The sequence below is a fragment of the Camponotus vicinus genome, unplaced genomic scaffold (assembly GCF_025532165.1).
Source record: "Camponotus vicinus isolate PSW18456_S1 unplaced genomic scaffold, iyCamVici1.0 SCAF_10, whole genome shotgun sequence".
Lineage (NCBI taxonomy): Eukaryota > Metazoa > Arthropoda > Insecta > Hymenoptera > Formicidae > Camponotus > Camponotus vicinus.
In genome coordinates, this window is record NW_028141946.1 from 12,118,992 (window position 1) to 12,142,321 (window position 23,330).

General features: G+C 37.7%; 1 protein-coding gene across 1 annotated transcript; it reads right to left on the reverse strand.

Moving 5' to 3' along the window:
* Positions 1-18,768: 18,768 nt before the first annotated feature.
* On the reverse strand, positions 18,769-20,631 carry LOC145960599 (uncharacterized). The gene has a single exon (XM_083080179.1). It carries the CDS (start codon positions 20,543-20,545, stop codon positions 18,800-18,802), a length of 1,746 nt encoding a protein of 581 aa, XP_082936305.1. The 5' UTR covers positions 20,546-20,631; the 3' UTR covers positions 18,769-18,799.
* Positions 20,632-23,330: the final 2,699 nt, after the last annotated feature.

Sequence of the window (23,330 nt, forward strand, 5' to 3'; positions counted from 1 at the left end):
AATATTAAGATTAGGCGCTACTGTGATGGGGGACGCTAGCGGGGTCTCACCCGGTGACTTGACCCGGCGCGGAAGACCAGGCCAAGAGATACGGGACGAGCGGAGGCGCCGACTGGAAGGAGAACGCCGAGCTAACAGGTACGAGGAACAATTGCGGGGAAGGTCGACCAGTAAATAAGATCGAACTCCGGAACCCCGAAACGGAGCCACTTCGACCGAATTAAGCGCTACCGAAGAACGACAACAGCGAGCGGCTACCGTAAAAACCCTTCACACCGGGCTTCAACAGGAGGGCCAAGAAAAATAATCAGAGAAGAGACAGGGTGCGACAGGCGCGAATACGGCCCGGGAGGCCGCAGGATTAATTAGGACGCGTGACGATCCTGAGGGTTGCGGAAGCGCCACAAATGGCCCAGTTACGCATTAACTTGCCGGCGTGAATCCGACGGGCCTTCCGCTCGTCACTGTTCGGCGGACCGGCGAGGAGTACGACGGCCCAAATCCATCGATTTCTCACGCTGATGCCGAGAGCGCCGAGGACCTCACGGAGTCATCGGTGAGACGAGCGTCGACCCCATCAGGCCGTTTATCGTTTAGATTATCAGGTAGAAGTAGCTCGAACAGGATCGCTGCCGAATTGCTGCCGTTAAAAATTCTTTTCGTGAGACGAATTCATGCTTTCTGTAATTGCGCATTAACGTATGGCGGCCGGCCGACATGTCTTGTTCGAGCTCAAGTAAAATCAAGTGCCCTCTCTCCCGAGTATGCGCCGACAGTCAAATTAATTGTCTTTCTTGTTGCGTTTATTGTGATTTTATGAAAATCTTTGCCTGTTAAACTTTCGATACGACGAGCTCACGCACAAAAGCGATTGCGATATTCGATAACCGGCAACTACGTCGCGGCGTCGGCTCGCATATTTCCGAGGCTCAAATCGTTTGATACTTTATTGTTATTTATAATTTTTCATGTCTAGATTCAACCGTCCATGTTAGATACGTTAGTAGTCGCTCAATTCTTTCGTTAAAGCAGCAGATCTGTATAATCGACTCGCATCTATAATCGATTCTGTTAACTGTGTGGGCGGCGAGTAGATCCATTATTATAATTAATTATTTCTATTTATGAAAGACGAATGTCATTAAAGGAGTCGACACCGCGGTGCTCATTATTAAAAGTTATTTGGGGATTCGTAGCTGCCGAGACTCTAACAAGTCTCGTTTAGCGCGGAATTCCGGGACTTTTCTCTTACGCTTTCTTCTTGCCGCGTGACACGTGATCCCGCGGTGATCGCGCTCGAATGCCGGCCCGTCGCCGCCGGCTAATAATCCGATAATCAATTGTATAGATCCGTTCTACATCCACGCGAATTTGTGTGTCATTGAAATTTATTCATTTATTAAATATATCAATTCTTGTTATTATAATATTATGTTTTATTTGCAGCCACCTTGTATTCTCGATTCTTCCTTGTGAATTATTAAAACGGACCGCCCCTCTACCAATTTCGAGACAGGGCTAGCCGAGCGTCCGTCGCGGTTTTTCTGAGAGCTTTGCATCTTTTTGTGTGTACTGCCGATACGTTAAATTTTATTAGAGTGGTGCGGATTCCCGCACCTGGCGCCCATATATTTTACTTTGGAGAAGAAACACTTTTCTTTTATATTAGAAGATCGCGCCGAAGGTGTGCCGTGGGCCATTATCACCGGTCATTTAATGTCATCAGCCCTTAATAAATTAACGGTCACAATATATACATATATATATATATATATATATATATACAGGGTGAGCCATTTTAATTAACGCACGCAATTATTTCGGAAACAAAGCATTTTAGAGAAAAATGTTTCAGACAAAAGTTTTATGGTTTCGAGGGGGCCATAAGATGGTATCATTGGTTTGACACTGAAGAGTCATTTGAAGGTCACGTGAAGGTCACTTCAATTTTTTTAAATGGAACACCCTATATATTTTTACACACTCTTGTAGCTTATCTCGAGAGCTTTCCAAAACACTATAATTAAGTACCTTTTCGTTAAGTACTTTTTGAGTTATGAGGCTTGAAATAATTTCTTAATTTTACATAAACCGTAAAATATCTTGTAAAATATTCATTTTTCGATTATCTTACCTTAATACTTTTATGTACAAAATAATGAGAGGAATCAATTGGTGTAAAGAAAACACAAAATTGTTTCGAAAAAAAAAATTTAATTTGCAATTAACAATTACATTTTTTTTTCGAAACAATTTTGTGTTTTCTTTACACCAATTGATTCCTCTCATTATTTTGTACATAAAAATATTAAGGTAAGATAATCCAAAAATGAATATTTTACTAGATATTTTATGGTTTATGTAAAATTAAGAAATTATTTCAAGCCTTATAACTCGAAAAGTACTTCAAAAATACTTTATTATAGTGTTTTGGAAAGCTCTCGACATAAGCTATAAGAATATGCAATAAAAGATAGGTGGTTCCATTTAAGAAATTAAAGGTGTCCTTGACCTCACCTTAACGATGCCATCCAAGGTCAAACCAATGACACCATCTTATGTTCCCCTCAAAACCATACAATTTTTGTCGAAAACGTTTTTCTCTAAAATGCTTAGTTTTTGAAAGAAAAGGGGTGTACGTGTGGTCTAGGACACCCTGTATATGCATATGTACTTTTATTACTTTAATATTTTGTGCCTCGAAGTTTTATTAATGAATGTTCTTTTATTTTCAGTGTAGCACGTCCGTCGGATGATGCAAGTGTTGACGTACACCGAACGTAGAGGAGATAACAGAGCGAGCGAAGATTAACCTTGGACGCTTATAAGAAGACTTATAATTCTGCATGCAGTAAAGAGTTATGTATAAGATTTTTATTCATACTATTAAGATTCTTATAGAAATTATTATTCATTGTTATTTGGTCTTTTATATTTCCTATGTGCATCTATAAAATATTAATTTCACAAGCCTTTAACATTTATTAACGTTTTATAATAATAAATTCCTCATGTGAACTGCTTTTAAAATATTTGTCAGTATTTTATACTTCTATATGACCAAATATTATTTAATTATTATTTTTTCAGCTTTCAAGATTCGAAGTTACTGCAGCTTATTTATGGCTAGCTGGCTATATTATTAAGAAGAGGATACATGCAGGATCATAAGATCACTTATTAACAAAATTCTGGTATGTATTATTTTATGAATATTTTACCTTATGATGTTTTAAATAATTCCCCTTTTTCATTATTGTTATATTTTCCAGGTATCAAGCTGCTGAGATTCTCGAGATGGTTAACGGAAATAGATGACTTGATTTTTGACAGTGAATGTATACGTATGTGCATCTTTCCTTATAGACTTATATCTATTTTGAATATTTAATGAAGATATTGAATAAGAGTTGGAGACCAGAAATTAATTGGAATTAACTAATTAGAATTTTCGAGAGAATATTTAATAGAGATTTTGCTCAATTAATTATACTTTATTAATTAAGAAACATTTAAGCCATTAACTTGAAGAGTTTATTACTTGCACTTGATTATAATATAAAATGGTTGACTATTTAGTCAATACTGGTCGTTCACTATTATATTCTTGATGGTGTATAAAACATTCGTAATTGAATAGTCGAGGTGAGCGTATATATACATTTTATAGTCATCATATTTTCAATGACTTGAAAATAAGTTAAATTTTTAGTGATTAATAATTGATATTAATGTCTGGTTCTTAACAACTAAATAGTAATATTAATTAAAGAATAGCTTTAAGAAAATCTTATGTTTTAATACTACACTACGGATTTATATATTGACTTATAAAGCAAATTTTCTTTCGAGTAATTGCATAGAGTATATGTATATGAAAGGAAAATTTTGTGACATCTTGATGAGATTGCACATTCAATAGTAACTTTGCATACTGAGAATATATAATGAAATCTTTAGTATAAAGTTTCAAACAATTAATTTAAAGAATTTATTAATTTTATTTGATTACTATGTATATATATATATATATATATATATATATATATATATATACAGGGTGTATCAGACCACCCGTGACAGCCAAATATCTCGAAAACCAAGAACGACAGACAAAAATATTTCAGACAAAAGTTGTAGGGTTTCAAGTAACGTATTATATAGTAATATTGGTACGACCTTGAATAGTGTTGTCAAGGTCACGTGAAGGTCATCTTAAATATCTTAAATGGAACCCCCTATTTTTCATTACATATTCTTGTAGCTTATCTCGAGGGCTTTTCAAAACATTACAATAAAGTATTTTTTCATTGAGTACTTTTCGAGTTATGAGGCTTGAAATCATTTCTTAATTTTACATAAACCGTAAAATATCTTGTAAAATATTCATTTTTCGATTATTTTACCTTAATACTTTTATGTACAAAATAATGAGAGGAATCAATTGGTGTAAAGAAAACACAAAATTGTTTCGAAAAAAGAAATGTAATTTGCAATTAACAATTACATTATTTTTTCGAAACAATTTTGTGTTTTCTTTAAACCAATTGATTCCTCTCATTATTTTGTACATAAAAGTATTAAGGTAAGATAATCGAAAAATGAATATTTTACAAGATATTTTACGGTTTATGTAAAATTCAGAAATGATTTCAAGCCTCATAACTCGAAAAGTACTCGATGAAAAAATACTTTATTGTAGTGTTTTGAAAAGCCCTCGAGATAAGCTACAAGAATATGTAATGAAAAATAGGGGGTTCCATTTAAGAAATTTAAGATGACCTTCACGTGACCTTGACAACACTATCCAAGGTCGTACCAATATTACTATATAATACGTTACTTGAAACCCTACAACTTTTGTTTGAAATATTTTTGTCTGTCGTTCTTGGTTTTCGAGATATTTGGCTGGCACGGGTGGTCTGATACACCCTGTATATATACACTCACCCGCAAAAAAAGCGGTACACCTAAAATTTGAGAAAATTTCATCAAATTTTAAATGATCATAACTTGGTAAATAATGATGATAAAAATATGTTTAAAAAAACAAAATGAAGGCTGTAATGTCCACTTTAAGAATATTTAAGTGGCAATTATGCTCAGCCATTGTTTTCAAAATGGCGGATAAGGAAGTGAAAGGATGTAAAATTGATTATTAAAGGATCGAGTTTGGGACGGTGCACGGCGTAAATCAGGTAACGCAGCCCAATGAGACCAAATGCTCGTGAAAGTGTGGAGTGTTATCTTTAAAATGTTTTTTTACCGAGCTCGATACGATGATTTTTCGCTGAGTTATTCCGAATTTAATTAAAAACGCTCTTTTTTCTTCTTCAATTTGCAGCTCAGCGAATAATTATCGTATCGAGCTCGGTAAAAAAGCATTGTAAAGGTGATACTCCACACTTTCACATGCATTTCGTCCCATTGAGCTGCGATACCTGATTCACGCCACGCACTGGAGCAAAGCGGGAACCTTTATTTATCGGTTTTGTATGCTTTCATTTATCCGCTATTTTGAAAAAAAATGGTTGCACATAATTTCAATTTAATTTAGGTGTGTGTGTGTGTGTGCTCGTTTGTATACCACAAGGATAAGGACCCCGTGGTTCGTCAGCTCCACAGTATTTAAAGACTCCAAACCCTCCTTGTGGCGTGTGTGTGTGTGTGTGTGTGTGTGTGTGTGTGCTCGTTTGTATACCACAAGGATAAGGACCCCGTGGTTCGTCAGCTCCACAGTATTTAAAGACTCCAAACCCTCCTTGTGGCGTGTGTGTGTGTGTGTGTGTGTGCTCGTTTGTATACCACAAGGATAAGGACCCCGTGGTTCGTCAGCTCCACAGTATTTAAAGACTCCAAACCCTCCTTGTGGCGTGTGTGTGTGTGTGTGTGTGTGCTCGTTTGTATACCACAAGGATAAGGACCCCATGGTTCGTCAGCTCCACAGTATTTAAAGACTCCAAACCCTCCTTGTGACGTGTGTGTGTGTGTGTGTGTGTGTGTGTGTGTACGGGCGCACGCATGTGTGTATTAATAGTGGGTATGACCTCCTCGTGCGCGTATTACCTCATTCATACGATCAGGCATACTCTGTATTAGTCTTTTTATTTCATCCTGCGTAATTGCATCCCATGCATTTTGAAGAACTCTTTGAAGTTCTTGCAGTGACTGAGGTGCAGGTACGTGATTTCGTACTTTCTTGCCGAGATTGTCCCACAAATGCTCAATGGGATTTAAATCCGGACTACTTGCTGGCCAAACAAGTCGATTTATGCCAACTTCATCGAGGAAATCAAACACTCTTCTCGCAGTGTGTGGTCGAGCATTGTCTTGCATAAACAAGAAGTTCTCTCCGATAAAGGGTGCATACGGAACAACATACGGAAGGAGTATGTCTTCCACGTATACATCTGCGTTCATGTTCCTGTCAAAAAAGTGCAAATCTGTATGAGCGTCCGCTGAAATACCTGCCCAAACCATCACAGAGCCTCCATTGTAGCTGTACCTTTCACTTACAGTACAATCTGCAAATCGTTCTCCACGACGACGATAAACTCGTTCTCGTCCATCTGGAGAATAGAGACAAAAACGAGATTCATCGCTAAAGAGTACTTTGCCCCAGTCTGCGTAATTCCAGTCTCTATGCGCAACTGCAAAATTGAGTCGAGCTACGCGATGACGACCTGTAAGAAAAGGTACAGCCGCTGTCCTGCGCGAAAACAGATTTTGTTCCGCTAATCTTCTCCGAACGGTGTCAACGGATACATTGCAATTGTGGACATCCCTTAAATTGTTTCGAATTTGAACAGCTGTTCGATGTCTGTCTCTTAATGAATTTAAAACAATAAATCGGTCATCGTTTTCATTGGTACGTCGAGCGCGCCCAGAACCAGGCCTCCTCTTGAAAGAATTGGTGTCTAAGTACCTGGCATAAGCACGTTGCACAGTTGACACTGACAGATCAAATGCCTCAGCAACGTATCTTCGACTTCTGCCATCTTCAATTAAAGCAACAACTTGAGCAGCTTTTTCTGGAGTTATCGTTGCCATAATCGAGAAGTAATTTCGAGAAGAAGTAATTAATTATGGTTTCAATAGATGAAGTCGCAAGGAGCAACGCGTCTAGAGAGCTAGCAAATCAATCGCATAACTTGTACTATAGTCTTTCAATGTACCTGGCATAAGCACGTCTCAAACGGAAAAAACATTGAAAGACTATAGTACAAGTTATGCGATTGATTTGCTAGCTCTCTAGACGCGTTGCTCCTTGCGACTTCATCTATTGAAACCATAATTAATTACTTCTTCTCGAAATTACTTCTCGATTATGGCAACGATAACTCCAGAAAAAGCTGCTCAAGTTGTTGCTTTAATTGAAGATGGCAGAAGTCGAAGATACGTTGCTGAGGCATTTGATCTGTCAGTGTCAACTGTGCAACGTGCTTATGCCAGGTACTTAGACACCAATTCTTTCAAGAGGAGGCCTGGTTCTGGGCGCCCTCGACGTACCAATGAAAACGATGATCGATTTATTGTTTTAAATTCATTAAGAGACAGACATCGAACAGCTGTTCAAATTCGAAACAATTTAAGGGATGTCCACAATTGCAATGTATCCGTTGACACCGTTCGGAGAAGATTAGCGGAACAAAATCTGTTTTCGCGCAGGACAGCGGCTGTACCTTTTCTTACAGGTCGTCATCGCGTAGCTCGACTCAATTTTGCAGTTGCGCATAGAGACTGGAATTACGCAGACTGGGGCAAAGTACTCTTTAGCGATGAATCTCGTTTTTGTCTCTATTCTCCAGATGGACGAGAACGAGTTTATCGTCGTCGTGGAGAACGATTTGCAGATTGTACTGTAAGTGAAAGGTACAGCTACAATGGAGGCTCTGTGATGGTTTGGGCAGGTATTTCAGCGGACGCTCATACAGATTTGCACTTTTTTGACAGGAACATGAACGCAGATGTATACGTGGAAGACATACTCCTTCCGTATGTTGTTCCGTATGCACCCTTTATCGGAGAGAACTTCTTGTTTATGCAAGACAATGCTCGACCACACACTGCGAGAAGAGTGTTTGATTTCCTCGATGAAGTTGGCATAAATCGACTTGTTTGGCCAGCAAGTAGTCCGGATTTAAATCCCATTGAGCATTTGTGGGACAATCTCGGCAAGAAAGTACGAAATCACGTACCTGCACCTCAGTCACTGCAAGAACTTCAAAGAGTTCTTCAAAATGCATGGGATGCAATTACGCAGGATGAAATAAAAAGACTAATACAGAGTATGCCTGATCGTATGAATGAGGTAATACGCGCACGAGGAGGTCATACCCACTATTAATACACACATGCGTGCGCCCGTACACACACACACACACACACACACACACACACACGTCACAAGGAGGGTTTGGAGTCTTTAAATACTGTGGAGCTGACGAACCATGGGGTCCTTATCCTTGTGGTATACAAACGAGCACACACACACACACACACACACGCCACAAGGAGGGTTTGGAGTCTTTAAATACTGTGGAGCTGACGAACCACGGGGTCCTTATCCTTGTGGTATACAAACGAGCACACACACACACACACACACACGCCACAAGGAGGGTTTGGAGTCTTTAAATACTGTGGAGCTGACGAACCACGGGGTCCTTATCCTTGTGGTATACAAACGAGCACACACACACACACACACACACACACACACACGCCACAAGGAGGGTTTGGAGTCTTTAAATACTGTGGAGCTGACGAACCACGGGGTCCTTATCCTTGTGGTATACAAACGAGCACACACACACACACACCTAAATTAAATTGAAATTATGTGCAACCATTTTTTTTCAAAATAGCGGATAAATGAAAGCATACAAAACCGATAAATAAAGGTTCCCGCTTTGCTCCAGTGCGTGGCGTGAATCAGGTATCGCAGCTCAATGGGACGAAATGCATGTGAAAGTGTGGAGTATCACCTTTACAATGCTTTTTTACCGAGCTCGATACGATAATTATTCGCTGAGCTGCAAATTGAAGAAGAAAAAAGAGCGTTTTTAATTAAATTCGGAATAACTCAGCGAAAAATCATCGTATCGAGCTCGGTAAAAAAACATTTTAAAGATAACACTCCACACTTTCACGAGCATTTGGTCTCATTGGGCTGCGTTACCTGATTTACGCCGTGCACCGTCCCAAACTCGATCCTTTAATAATCAATTTTACATCCTTTCACTTCCTTATCCGCCATTTTGAAAACAATGGCTGAGCATAATTGCCACTTAAATATTCTTAAAGTGGACATTACAGCCTTCATTTTGTTTTTTTAAACATATTTTTATCATCATTATTTACCAAGTTATGATCATTTAAAATTTGATGAAATTTTCTCAAATTTTAGGTGTACCGCTTTTTTTGCGGGTGAGTGTATAAATACAGGGTGTCCCATTTTAAATAACGACCTCAAATATCTCCCGAATAATACGTTTTACAGAAAAATGTTTCAGACAAAAGTTGTATGGTTTCGAGGGGGCCATAAGATGGTACCATTGGTTTGACCTTGAAGAGTCATTTGAAGGTCACGTGAAGGTCACTTCATTTTTTTAAATGGAACACTATATATTTTTGCATATTCTTGTAGCTCATCTCGAGAGCTTTCCAAAACACTATAATTAAGTTAGTTTTCATTAAGTACTTTCCGAGTTATGAGGCTTGAAATAATTTCTTAATTTTACATAAACCGTAAAATATCTTGTAAAATATTCATTTTTCGATTATCTTACCTTAATACTTTTATGTACAAAATAATGAGAGGAATCAATTGGTGTAAAGAAAACACATAATGGGTTACCGACCCATGACATTTACCGACTCGGGATAATTATCGATTCGCGAAAATTACCGACCGATGGTAATGTAGATTTCTGTTTTTTCCGACCGATGGTAACTTATCGACTGATGGTAAGTTATCGACCGATGGTAAATCAGCAACTGTAAGTATGTATCGACGGTAAATAATTATTGGTCGAAAGTAATTATCGACTTGTGGTATGATGATGTTATCAAGCAGAGACTATATGATTTTATTAAATCGTTAGCTGGGTTAGGTTTGCTGTTTCGATTTCGAGTTTGATTTAATTTTTATTTTGATTTGCTGAAAATCGGAGAGGGATTCAAGAAGGAATAAGGAGGTTGGATACACTGACAAGGTATCCACCTATCAAACGTCTGGCTTAGTATCAACCTTGCAATGTCAGGTTGTAATTAATGAAGTGTATTAAAATAATAATTGAAATTATTATAAGCTAAGCCAGTGTATCATTGCTAATCTCTGGGATGTACCTCGTATCTTGAAATCAAGGTTAGATTCAATCTGACGTTGTTCACGTCAACCAGCTCCAAAATTAAAAGACAATCTCATGATAATTGCCAATTAACCGGGCCGAAATTGTATCTTTGCCTAATCAAACGTCGATGTGGCAGGAGGCCGCTAATTTTTTATTTGCCTCACCAGCTACAAGTTAAAAGGAAACCTTTATCATTGGAATAAATTCCTCAAGATAATTGCCTTTTCACTGTGCCAGAATCAGGTTCGCCCTGCCGAAGCAGTTTCGCACTACTCACTGTCAATCGAGTCGTCTTATCAAGGAGATTAGTCCCAGTAAATGTCTTTTAAATTCGAGAGAAAATTCAAATTAATTGAATGAATGGATGCGGGAATGTGGACTATTGGAGGTAAAGATTCCCGAATAATTAAAATTATCATGCAAATAAATTTGATTAGTATTAGTAGTGAGTTGAAATGAAATTGAATTAAGAATTAAGATGAATGACAAATTGGCTGAGTACTTACCAGTATCTGCTGTACCTTGATGTGTGAAGGCGCCTTCCCTTCACTGGATTGCTATGTTTCGATGAGTGGGTACTGCTTCCTTCCACTGGATACCGTCTACCTCAGTGATGGTTCAGGAAGAAGGTTGCAGTCCAGGAGTTTGAATGAGAGAATCGAAGTTCAGTAGTCACTGAGTTTATTAATTGAATATTAGTACAGAATCTCGGAGGTTAAAGTATGACCGGTAAGTACTAATTAAGTTAATAACTGTCAAGATGCTGCCAAAATGCGAGGAGGACTGCTCTGCATGAGTTTATATAGTCGTCGGTTCCTACTTTGCGTCCGGGGCCCAATGATGGAGGATGCGCTTTGATGTGGAGGGAGTGGAGCTGTGATTGGTTCCCTCCTTTGCTCTGGATGCGCGCGCCTTGGATGACGTGCTTCGATGTCGATTGGTGATTGGTTTCCTCTGACGTGCTTGGATGCGCGCGCCTTGGAAGATGTCGACGTCGAATTGTGATTGGCTCCCTCTGACGTGCTTGGATGCGCGCGCCTCAGGCGTGGGCGACGCGGTCGCTATTGGTTCCCTTCTCCGGGCTGGATGTGCGCGCCGCTGGGCATAGACTGGGAAGGATGCGCGCGCCTAGGCGTTGCCGCAGGGAGTGGGCGTAGTTTGAGTTGTAGATGGTGGGACTCCTCTGAGTTGGAGTGGGGGCGACGGAGCGGTCAGTATAGAATTGGCTGATTACATCGTATTTTGACATAAGTTTTATAATAATTATTTAAGCTATCAGAATTTATGTGCAGTTCATATGCATATATGTCCTGAGACAGAATTTTAAGTTCTAATTCTAGAAATGTCAACGGAGTTTCTAGCATGCTCCGTTCAAAAGTTCATTTTTATTTCTCTATGTATGAAAAATGCTTTTAAATATTATTAATAAATTCTGATATCATAATTATTATAATTACAATTATTTTAACATATGAAAATATATATATTTATGATTACGCGGTGGGACATATATATATATATATATATATATATATATATGTATATATATATATATATATGTATATATATATATATATATATATTTATAAGAATATATCATATTTTAGCGTGCAATAATTTATTTTGTATCGCGGTGAAATACATTTAAAAGAATAATATAATTTTAATTTCATTCAATATGAATGTAATTTTAATTCACGGTAGGATAAAGTAATGTTAATTAATTGTCTTTAATATTGGTAATAAATTATTGCGGCTAATTCACGCGGTGGGATATAATTTTAGTAATAAAGATTATTCAGTAAGTATGCAACAATTTTTATTCTTTGGATTTAATCTTAATGTTTATAACCATTGAGTTCTTGAATTTAATAAGAATTATTGCATGTGCTTAATTCTAATATACAGGGTGTTTCATTTTAATCCGACCAGTCGAATATCTCGAAAACCAAGCCCGGGAGAGAAAAATATTTCAGACAAAAGTTGTTTGGTTTCGACGGGGCCATAAGATGGTGACAATGATTTGACCTTGAACAGTCATTTGAAAGTCACATAAAGGTCACCTTAAATTTCTTAAATGGAATACCCTATATATTTTTGCACATTCTTGTAGCTGACATCGAGAGCTTTCCAAAACACTATAATTAAGTACCTTTTCGTTAAGTACTTTTTGAGTTATGAGGCTTGAAATAATTTCTTAATTCTATATAAACCGTAAAATATCTAGTAAAATATTCATTTTTCGATTATCTTACCTTAATACTTTTACGTACAAAATAATGAGAGGAATCAATTGGTGTAAAGAAAACACATAGTTGTTTTGAAGAAAAAATATGTAATTTGCAATTAACAATTCCATATTTTTTCTTAAAAACAACTATGTGTTTTTTTTACACCAATTGATTCCTCTCATTATTTTGTACATAAAAGTATTAAGGTAAGATAATCGAAAAGTGAATATTTTACAAGATATTTTACGGTTTATGTAAAATTAAGAAATTATTTCAAGCCTCATAACTCAAAAAGTACCTAATGAAAAAGTACTTAATTATAGTGTTTTGGAAAGCTCTCGAGATAAGCTACAAGATTGTGCAAAAATATATAGGGTGTTCCATTTAAAAAAATTGAAGTGACCTTCACGTGACCTTCAAATGACTCTTCAAGGTCAAACCAATGATTCCATTTTATGGCCCCCTCGAAACCAAACAACTTTTGTCTGAAATATTTTTCTCTCCCGGGCTTGGTTTTCGAGATATTCGACTGGTCGTATTAAAATGAAACACCCTGTATATATGTATATACGTATTAACGGTAAATTCATTTGAGAATATAAAATGTCTTAATAATATTCATATGAAATAATATTCGAGCGTGATATTCCTTAGTCTTGGTCTTGGAATGCGTCGGGCTCGAGCCTTTCTGAGAATTGCAATCGCTCGGGATTTCTGAGAATTGCAATCGCGCGGCGCTTCTGAGAAGCGATAAGGAAAAATAGCGCGTTGTATTTAGCCTTGAGTTTACACGATCGATACGTCGGTAAAGTTAGCAACATCATTATCTCATGTTGGTATTACCGTACGTCGGTAATGTAGGTATTATCATTATCTATTGTCGGTAAGGTAGGTAACATCGTTATCCTACGTTTGGTAATTATCATATGTCGGTAAAGCAGGAAATGACTATCTTCAGTCGGTAATGTCGGTAAACTGTGTTATCATGTGTCGGTAATTTTTGTGTCGGTAACATTTACTCTGTCGGTAAGGTAGAAAACTGCCTTATCATATCGGTAATTTTTGTGTTGGTGACATTACCTTACCTACTGTCGGTAAGGTAGGAAACTATATTATCTTCCGTCAGTAAGGTAGATAACTACATGTCGGTAATTTTTATGCGGACAACATTATCTTATGTCGGTGATTGTTTTATCCTTGGTCAGGGGAGATACTAAATTTATGAGGGTAAATACTACCTTAAAATTATTTCTATCATTCTCAAGTGAGTTTATGTTATGTATAGCTAACTTTTATTTTATACTTAATAAAGAAAGATTATTCTCAGGGATATTGACAATAATATTTCGCGCGGTGGGATAATATAATGAGAAATATTAGCAATAGTTCGTAACGCGATGAGTTGAGATTAATATATTTATTGGTGAGATTACAAATTGAAGATCATAAAGGCAAATTTTGCGTATTTGAATAAGTAATAAAAATTTTGTTGCGGGACGTAACACTTTCTAACGCCTAAGTCAAGAATCATCACCAAAATCGGTAATGAAAGAGAGTGCAGTATAGAACTCCCTACCTTGTATAGAATTGAAGATACATGGGTCTAAATCACCTAATATTCAAGTTAGACAGCTATCACCTCAACAGCTAAAACCCATGGCTGCTCTAACCTGGAGATACCTCACACCGAGACCCTTGGCCGTAAGCGGAATATATTCTGATACAGACCTGGAGAAATTACGGAATCACATTATGTTCCCAGCCGAAAAGCCAGCTTTACTCAACGCCGTTGCTAGAGGACTAACTGGCCACACTATGAACACTGAGGGAATCTCAGTATATAATCTGCTAGATGAAAACTCTTTAAATAAAATCGTCGAAAGCACCGCCTCTCGAATCTGGAAAGGATTCATGAACTTTTGATCAGCAACCGCAAGACTTGTTGGAATCTTCATGATCATTCGCATAGTCAAACTGGTCATTGACACAGTCATCCACGGATATACCCTTCATATCGTATATGGCTGTAGCCTGCACTTATTCGGAGCCTTGTGGAGCTCCCTCGCAAACCTGCTACTTCACTTGGCCTGAGAACCTGCTCCTAAGAAACCTGGAAACGACAGCGGTGACAATCAACCAACCGCCCATAATTCAACTGGTAATACTGAATCCACTGCACCGCCAGCAGTGATTGTTCAACAACCTCTTCCAACCCGACCTCCAAGGACGACGAGACCTTGCTACGAGAACCAAGAGGATGCACAAAACGTAAATACCCATATGCTATATTCTAAATTAAGAAACCGCCTAAATTCCTTAGAGGAAATTGTTTAAACTCCCTAGACCAAAATCCTCCAAAAATATCGGATTTTGTTCTTATTAGGGGAGAGGTGTTACGTCCCGTCACAAAATTTCTTTTTCAATTACTTAAACTCTATATAACTACGTAAAAACTATTCATAGAAAACTGCTTTATAAATCGTTATATAAATATATTGTATAATTATATATATACAGAGTGAGCCATTTTAATTAACGCACGCAATTATTTCGGAAACAAAGCATTTTAGAGAAAAATGTTCCAGACAAAAATTTTATGGTTTCGAGGGGGCCATAAGATGGTATCATTGGTTTGACCTTGAAGAGTTATTTGAAGGTCACATGAAGGTCACCTTCAATTTCTTAAGTGGAACCTACTATTTGTCATTACATATTCTTGTAGCTTATCTCGAGAGCTTTCCAAAACACTATAATTAAGTACCTTTTCGTTAGGTACTTTTTGAGTTATGAGGCTTGAAATAATTTCTTAATTTTACATAAACCGTAAAATATCTTGTAAAATATTCATTTTTCGATTATCTTACCTTAATACTTTTACGTACAAAATAATGAGAGGAATCAACTGGTGTAAAGAAAATACATAGTTGTTTTGAAGAAAAAATATATAATTTGCAATTAACAACTCCATATTTTTTCTTAAAAACAACTATGTGTTTTCTTTACACCAGTTGATTCCTCTCATTATTTTGTACATAAAAGTTTTAAGATAAGATAATCGAAAAATGAATATTTTACAAGATATTTTACGGTTTATGTAAAATTAAGAAATTATTTCAAGCCTTATAACTCAAAAAGTACCTAACGAAAAAGTACTTAATTATAGTGTTTTGGAAAGCTCTCGAGATAAGCTACAAGAATATGCAATGACAAATAGTAGGTTCCATTTAAGAAATTGAAGGTGACCTTCATGTGACCTTGAAATAACTCTTCTAGGTCAAACCAAAGATACCATCTTATGGCCCCCTCGAAACCATAAAACTTTTGTCTGAAACATTTTTCTCTAAAATGCTTTGTTTCCGAAATAATTGCGTGCGTTAATTAAAATGGCTCACCCTGTATATTCACATATTTTAATTATCGATGACAAATTAATTAATATAGTCAGAAATATGTATATTATGATATACCAGCAGTACTAACCTGGCAATCAGTCATATGTGCAAGAATAGTATTGGGTATGGGAATAAGTTTTAATCGTTTTTTATGTAGAAAAAAAGCATAGTTTGAATATGAAAATATTAAATGATTTTATTCAAAATATTTTCCATCTGAAGCGACGACCTTCGCCCATCTTTCAGGCAATAAACGGATTCCTCGAGTGAAGAATTCTATGTCTTTCGATGCGATCCAGTCATCGACCCATTTTTGTATGCTGTCATATGAAGTGAAGCGCTCTCCAGTAAGTGCCGACTGCATCGACCGGAACAAATGATAGTCTGAAGGGGCAATGTCTGGTGAATACGGCGGGTGGAGTAGGACCTCCCATTTCACCCCTTCTAGGTATGTTCGGACGGGTTGACCAACATGTGGCCTAGCGTTGTCGTGCTGCAAAATCAGCTTCTCGTGTCTATCGCGCCATTCCGGCCGTTTTGCTTGAATAGCTTGTTTCAAACGCATTAGTTGAAGTCGGTAACGTTGGGAATTGATAATTTCGGACGGTTTCAGTCATAGTAGACTACACCCCGCATGTCCCACCAGATACAGAGCATTACCTTTGACCCGTGAATATTGCGCTTTGGCGTTGATGGAACTGGTTTACCTGGCTTCACCCATGCTAGTTTGCGTTTAAGATTGTCGTAGTGAATCCATTTTTCATCGCCAGTGATGATCCGATGCAAAAAACCCTTTCTTTTTTGTCGTTGAAGCAACATTTCGCACGTGACCAAACGCCTTTCAATGTCCCTTTCCTTCAACTCGTGTGGCACCCAATTTCCTACCTTCTGAACCATTCCCAACGCATGTAGGCGTTTTCCAACGGTGGACCGATCAACACCCAATGCTTCAGACAATTCTTCAAGTGTCTGACCTGGATCAATATCAAGCAATTCCTCAAGTTCCTCATTTTGGAACTTTTTTGGGGCACCATCGCGTTCTTTGTCGTTGACATCGAAATTACCACTTTTGAAGCGTTGGAACCAATATCTGCAAGTTGGCTCCGATGGAGCATGGTCGCCGTAAACATCCACAAGCAAACGGCACGTTTCCGCAGCACTTTTCTTCAAAAAATAGTAGTGGAGAAGAACTTCCCGCAAATGCTGCTTTTTTGGAACAAATTCCGACATTTTCGATGTGATACGAATACTTGTTGTTTACACTCCAAACAGAAGTCTTATACTGCGTTTAACAGCTGACATACACACCTGTTAAATCCATCTATCGAAAGATTAGAAAAGATACAAGCGATACTATTAATGCCATCTATGGGAAAACGATTAAAACTTATTCCCATACCCAATATATATACTCCTTTAAATTAGTATAATCATTATATAAAATACTATTATTAATTAATCTTATTCAAAAGCGAAACAGATTTAAAATTGTATTATCAAAGAAAATACTTCGAAACAGTCATTGTTAAAATCTTATTGTCAAGGCCATGATGCCGTAAGAAAAGAAGACGCGCTTATACGTACGTGCTTACTGCAATAGCTCCATGAAAAATCTCGCACGAACGAGCATGTCGAACTACCTCACAAAGATTTATTCTCCACCTAAAAATTATAAAAGTAATGTTAGAAGCAATCTCTCAAAACACAAGTCGAAATAATTGCGAAAATAATATTTACCTAAATTCTGTTAACGAATGATCTTGTGATTCTGCATGGATCTTCTTGATGAGTAATATAGCCAGCTTGCCATAAGTAAGCAGCAAATCTGAATCTTGAAACCTGAAAAAATAATAATTAAACAATATTTGGTCGTATGGAAGCATAACCTACAATAAAAATGCTAATAGATATTTTAAAGGCCAGTTCACATAAAGATATTATTAATATAAAATGTTAATAAATGTTAAAGTCATTTGCATTGAAAAGGACTTGTTAAATTAATATTCTATAGACACCCATATACATATAGATATAGAAAATATAAGAAAACCAAATAGGGTCGAACGGTGGTCGTGCGCACTGCGTCGCTGAAACTTGCCTGAGGCGAAGAATAGGCGGAACGCGGGTTCGAGTCCACCCAGACCCAATAGGAATGAGAAAATTTAGTCGTATGATGATGTGCACGCTGCGTCGCCGAAACTCGCTTAAGGGGTTATATCTGTTTGGAGCCCCAAAAAAAGGCCTTTTTTAATTTTTTTTTTATGAGCTCGTTTTTAAATAAACATAAACAAATAATATATGAATCGATTAAGCAACTCTTCAGGAATATGAAAAAATTTTTTTATTTGCATAAATTTACAAAATGGCGGCTGTTGGTCAATAAATTAAAAGCAACATTTACAAAAGTGTCTCCGCGGCACGCAGTAGAAGTCCTTTGGATTACCATCTGGAAGCATAAAAAAAATTTTTTCTTAAACTACATGAGTTTTGCTAGTGAAGTACACACGATTTTAGTTATAGAACTTTTTTTCGCAAAATGGCGATTGTTTAAACAAAAATTGCATTTTCGACGAAAAAAAATCGACTTAAATTGTTTATATTTTTTTTTCTTATTTACCGATTGTTAAAATCGTGTGTACTTCACTAGATAATCGAATGAAGAAGCTACAGTTAAAATTTCAAGTCAATCGGATGAAAACTCTTCGAGTTCAGCTGCGTGCCGATTTCAAAAACATAGTTTCGAGAAAAACGCATTTAAAGTTTAAAAACTCTATAACTTTTCGGAATCATAATAATATAGTCCATAATAATTTTTTTACCTTCACTCTGCTATCCCAGCACCGTATAATTGTCCTTCTAAAGTCGTATTTTTGTCCTCCAGCTCTTTTCTCGCCGATGTAAGGCTGCGTCTAGCCGTTTTCTCAATCTCAGAAATGGAGTGCTCAGCGGCCTTGATGCGGTTGGCGTCCGATTCCATGCAATAGTCGAATAATGTACGTCCAACCGTTATTCCTAGTGCATCGTAGATAGAATATAAGCCTGACAACCCCTCGTTGAAAGTGATGGCAGCGATATCAGTCGCTATATCAAGCACAGTCTTTCCGCTTGACACTGTTTTCGGTGCGATGCTCCATACAACTGCATTAAATGATTCGTTTTGATTTTGAGTGTATCCACCCAAGCAACGTGAAAGAAGTTCGTCAGAACTTAGTTCTTTGTAAATCGGTTTGATTGCTTTGAAAACATCTTCATCCATCGGAGGCTTATGCTCATAAGTAGAAAGAGTACCTAATGCTTTGCTCTTTTGCCAAGAGCACCAAGAATCGACTCCGACTGGACACTTATCGTGTTGCGGTTTTTCATCTGTGGATATTTTATGGTAGAGGGTTGCCCATATATCATTTCTCATTTTTTCAACTGAATCAGTGTTGCGTCTAATAGCAAGTCCGTAAAAAATAGTAAGTTCATCAATGAGCTTACCCGTCAATTTACCTCGGCCACCGAGGCCTTTGGTATTTTTTTTCACATTACGAAGGCGAGTTCCCATTCTCTTTTGAACATGGCCAATACACTCTTTTTTAGCAACAGGAACATTATCATACGGATTGGCGTCAACAATTCCTTTATGGGTTTTCGAGTCCCCATCGCCAATGTAATTGACGTATTTCACATTATAAAGTGATTCGGAGCGCTGGAACATTTCAATGACGGCGTCGACCTCCATCTTGCCCGCTGAACCCTCATGATTTGCTTCGCAATGCAATTCATGGTCAGTAAATTTTTCTTCATATTCTGCAGTTCCTTCTTTTTTCTTCCAATATTCACATACTTTACAATACTTAGATTTTACATAAACATCCAGCACTTTACCAGTATACCAACCAATTAGCGTAACGAGCCCAAAAAGAGAAGAGAAACCTCGCTTTCTCCAAGAACCGTCGCCAGATACTGTAAGCCCATCACTATTATTGTGCTCTATACTTAATACTTTTTCTTCTTCGGCTGCACTTTTCAAACATAAAGTGCGCACGCGTTCGGTAGCAATCGCAATGTTAGAAATAATCTTATCGTACGTTACTTGAAAAACTGGCTTTGGAAGGTCCATGAAAGCACAGAATTTTTTAATGCCATTGATTCCAATACCAAGTAAGCGCATCGCAAAAATCATACGTGTGTTGATTTCATAGGCACGATCATTGATTAATGGGCAACTGTTTATAGAATAATCACTGCAATTCCTGCAGTTTACAATGATTTTAGAGCCAAGCCCGCGTCTGCTGCCCTCTGAAAATGTCACGTCACCTTTGCATTCTCTGCATACCACAACTTGAGAAATAGCACTAAAAACAGTCAGAAAATTGATGAAACGGTAGCCAAACGATTCATCCACTTCTCTATCACACTTTTCATCGTTCATTTTGAGTTTTTTTGCCGACGCGCTAACGTACTCCGAATCGTGCTCGAAAGAATGACGGTTTGGCGGACGCCTGTTTCCGATTTTGCTTCTTTTTCTCGTTGAATAATTTTCTTTAGTGCCTTTACGGCCATTATACACTTTATCACTCATAATTCTGAACGTTTAAATGAATTATAGAGGCAAAATAACAACGGTAAACACTTAACTACGACTCAAACTACAGCGTACAGCTGATTGACGAAACACGTGCTCTTACAACAGTAAACACGTACTATATAGTCAACAATAGTGTATGTATAGTACGCAGCGACATCCATAACATAGTTTTGAATTATATTCTCGGCGGTCGATAAGTTATAGGCATATATATGACCGCGAGATTCAAAAATGCAGAGTCAACGATATATTCGAAATTTGCTTTTTTTTACATCTTAGAATTGCTCTAAAAAAAATGATTTTCAGAACATTTCTAAGTTTTTTTCATGCTTGGGTGTTATTGATTATAAATCTATGGATGTTTTGGCGTAATTTGAGCCAATAAAAAAAAATGGAAAAAAAAAAATTTCAAACAGATATAACCCCTTAAAGGCGAAACAGTAAGGCGGAACGCAGTCTCGAACTCATCCAGACGATTTAGGTATAAGATTATATAGGTTAAGTTATTTATAAGGAAATGAAATGTATTATAGGAAAAAGAAATAAAGGTTTAGATATAGTCTCTTTGGCTGAAAAAGCTAGGGACTTTAAACAAAGGGTTTTTTTTTTTTTTATAAGAAAACCAAATATTAAATAAAATGTATTAAATTAATTAAGGTATTAGTACCTATAAATAATAATTTCTATTAAGACGTTTAGTAAAAATAATAATATGAATAAAAATCTTATACATAACCCTTTACTGCATGCAGAATTATAAGTCTTTTTAATGGCGACCAAAGTTAGCCTTCGCTCGCTCTGTTATCTTCCCTACGTCCGGTGTGCGTCAACACTTGAATCACCCGACGGACGTGCTACCCTGAAAGTGAAAAAAAATATATTCATTAATAAAATTTCAAGGTACAATATATTAAAGTAATAAAGGTACATATACATATATGCAAATTTAATGTTTAAATGCATTATGCAATTAAATATAAAAATTAATGAACGTACCAAATGAATTTCCAAGCGTAGTATTATAAATGCCTTATGCAGCAGCCTCATAAGTCCATTTGAATGAAGCATATTCTTATATGCGTTAGGCCTGCATATTGTCCATGAAATATCCATTGGCTTATGTCCTTTCAGTTATTCATATTGCAATGCCTTTGTCCGCCTCGGGAACGTCGATCCGGAGGAGGCGGCGTGCAATTTTAGCCGATAAAGAAAATAGTTGATTTATAAAAAAACGGTATCTCAGAGTACGGTAGCGTACGGTATCTCGCAGCTCTCACAAGGAGAGCGGTATTGGGCGCCAGGCGCGGTCTCCCGCGCCACGATATCGTTACGGTAACGGAAGGGTTCGATAACCCAGAGCTCAGTAAATGACAGAGGGGCAGGATTCTTTGTAGGTTAGAGAGAGAGAGAGAGCACTAAATAACTTCCGGAAGAGAGAAATGATCGACACTCCTTCAATTATTATTATAAATATATTTAACAATTATAGTATATGGACAAAGTCTATAACAAAATATACGACAAAGACGATATGAATACAGTAGAAAAGGTTAACGGTACGGAGAAAATAGCAAAGATTACATGCAGAAGATACGCAAGTAACGAAATCGATAATATAAATTTCGAAAGAAAGAAACATCAGAGTTATAAGACAGATACGAAAGTCGATTATTATCTATACGGGAACGAATACATATGATACGCGCGACTAACAGATAATTCCGAGATCGAATATAATTTACAGACCGCGATGAGTAAAGTCTACAAGAAATTTGCGGAAAAAAAATCAAATGTAACGACGGTTCTAAGTAACGGTAATTCCACGTCAGCGGGCACAAGTATATCGCAATGTTATCCGGTATCTTCCCGACCTTTCACTCTCGGCGAAAACAAACTCGACCCTCACGTAATTTCGAACAACACGAACGGTAACGGACGTAAATTTTAAACAGAGATTTCGCAAATTATCCAATTCTTGCTGAGTGGATTTCGGATATACGGTAACTCTCACTCGCGAAGAACGATCTCACGCAAACCCCGCTATTCTTTACGCAATACGATAGCGTTGGAATCTCGTGACTCTATTACTACTCACAATTCGACGCTCCACGTAACGATATAACGAGATACGAAACAAAACGATACGGCGCTAACGATACGGTATAATGACTGTCGGCGACGAACTCCCTGAGAGGGACAAATCCGCGATACCTGGGGCCCAACTGGCGTCCGGCAACGAAACACGGGAAAAGCACGCAGGCTTTCTACAACAATTCGGTAACGAGTTCACCGTCGCCTCGCGACGGTATCACGAAAGAGTACGACGCCAGTTGTATCCGGGAATATTTCTACGGCTACCTGAGCGACGGCTTACAGTTTATCTCCGGTGTCCGGGTCCTCGCTGCTTAGCTGTGATCGTTCTCTCGGTATCGCAGCTCGTACGGAGAATCGTCCTCTTGCTATTGTAGCTCGTCGAACAGTGACTTGTGATAAATGCTCCGCAAGGCCCTCGAGTCCCGCGCCGATTTTCCGCGCATCCTGTCGATTTTCGATGAGAAGGGGTCAATATTCTCCGCCCTCTCAAATTTCGTCCTGCTGTAGTGCGGGTTGCCCTTCGATAGGAGCCAAAATCCGACGTTGACGGTATTCTGGACGATTGTATTTTCTCGGTAGATCGGACGTGTTGGGCTGGCCAGGCCGTATCCTCGTCCGTCTCCGGATGTATCTCCTCTCCTCAGTCTGCAGCCTGGGAGAGTGTTGATCGTTCCTTCGTCCTGGT

What these genes read in the sequence shown, in the direction of transcription:
- LOC145960599 (XM_083080179.1), bottom strand. Translation starts at nt 20,545, where the DNA reads ATGAGTGATAAAGTGTATAATGGCCGTAAAGGCACTAAAGAAAATTAT.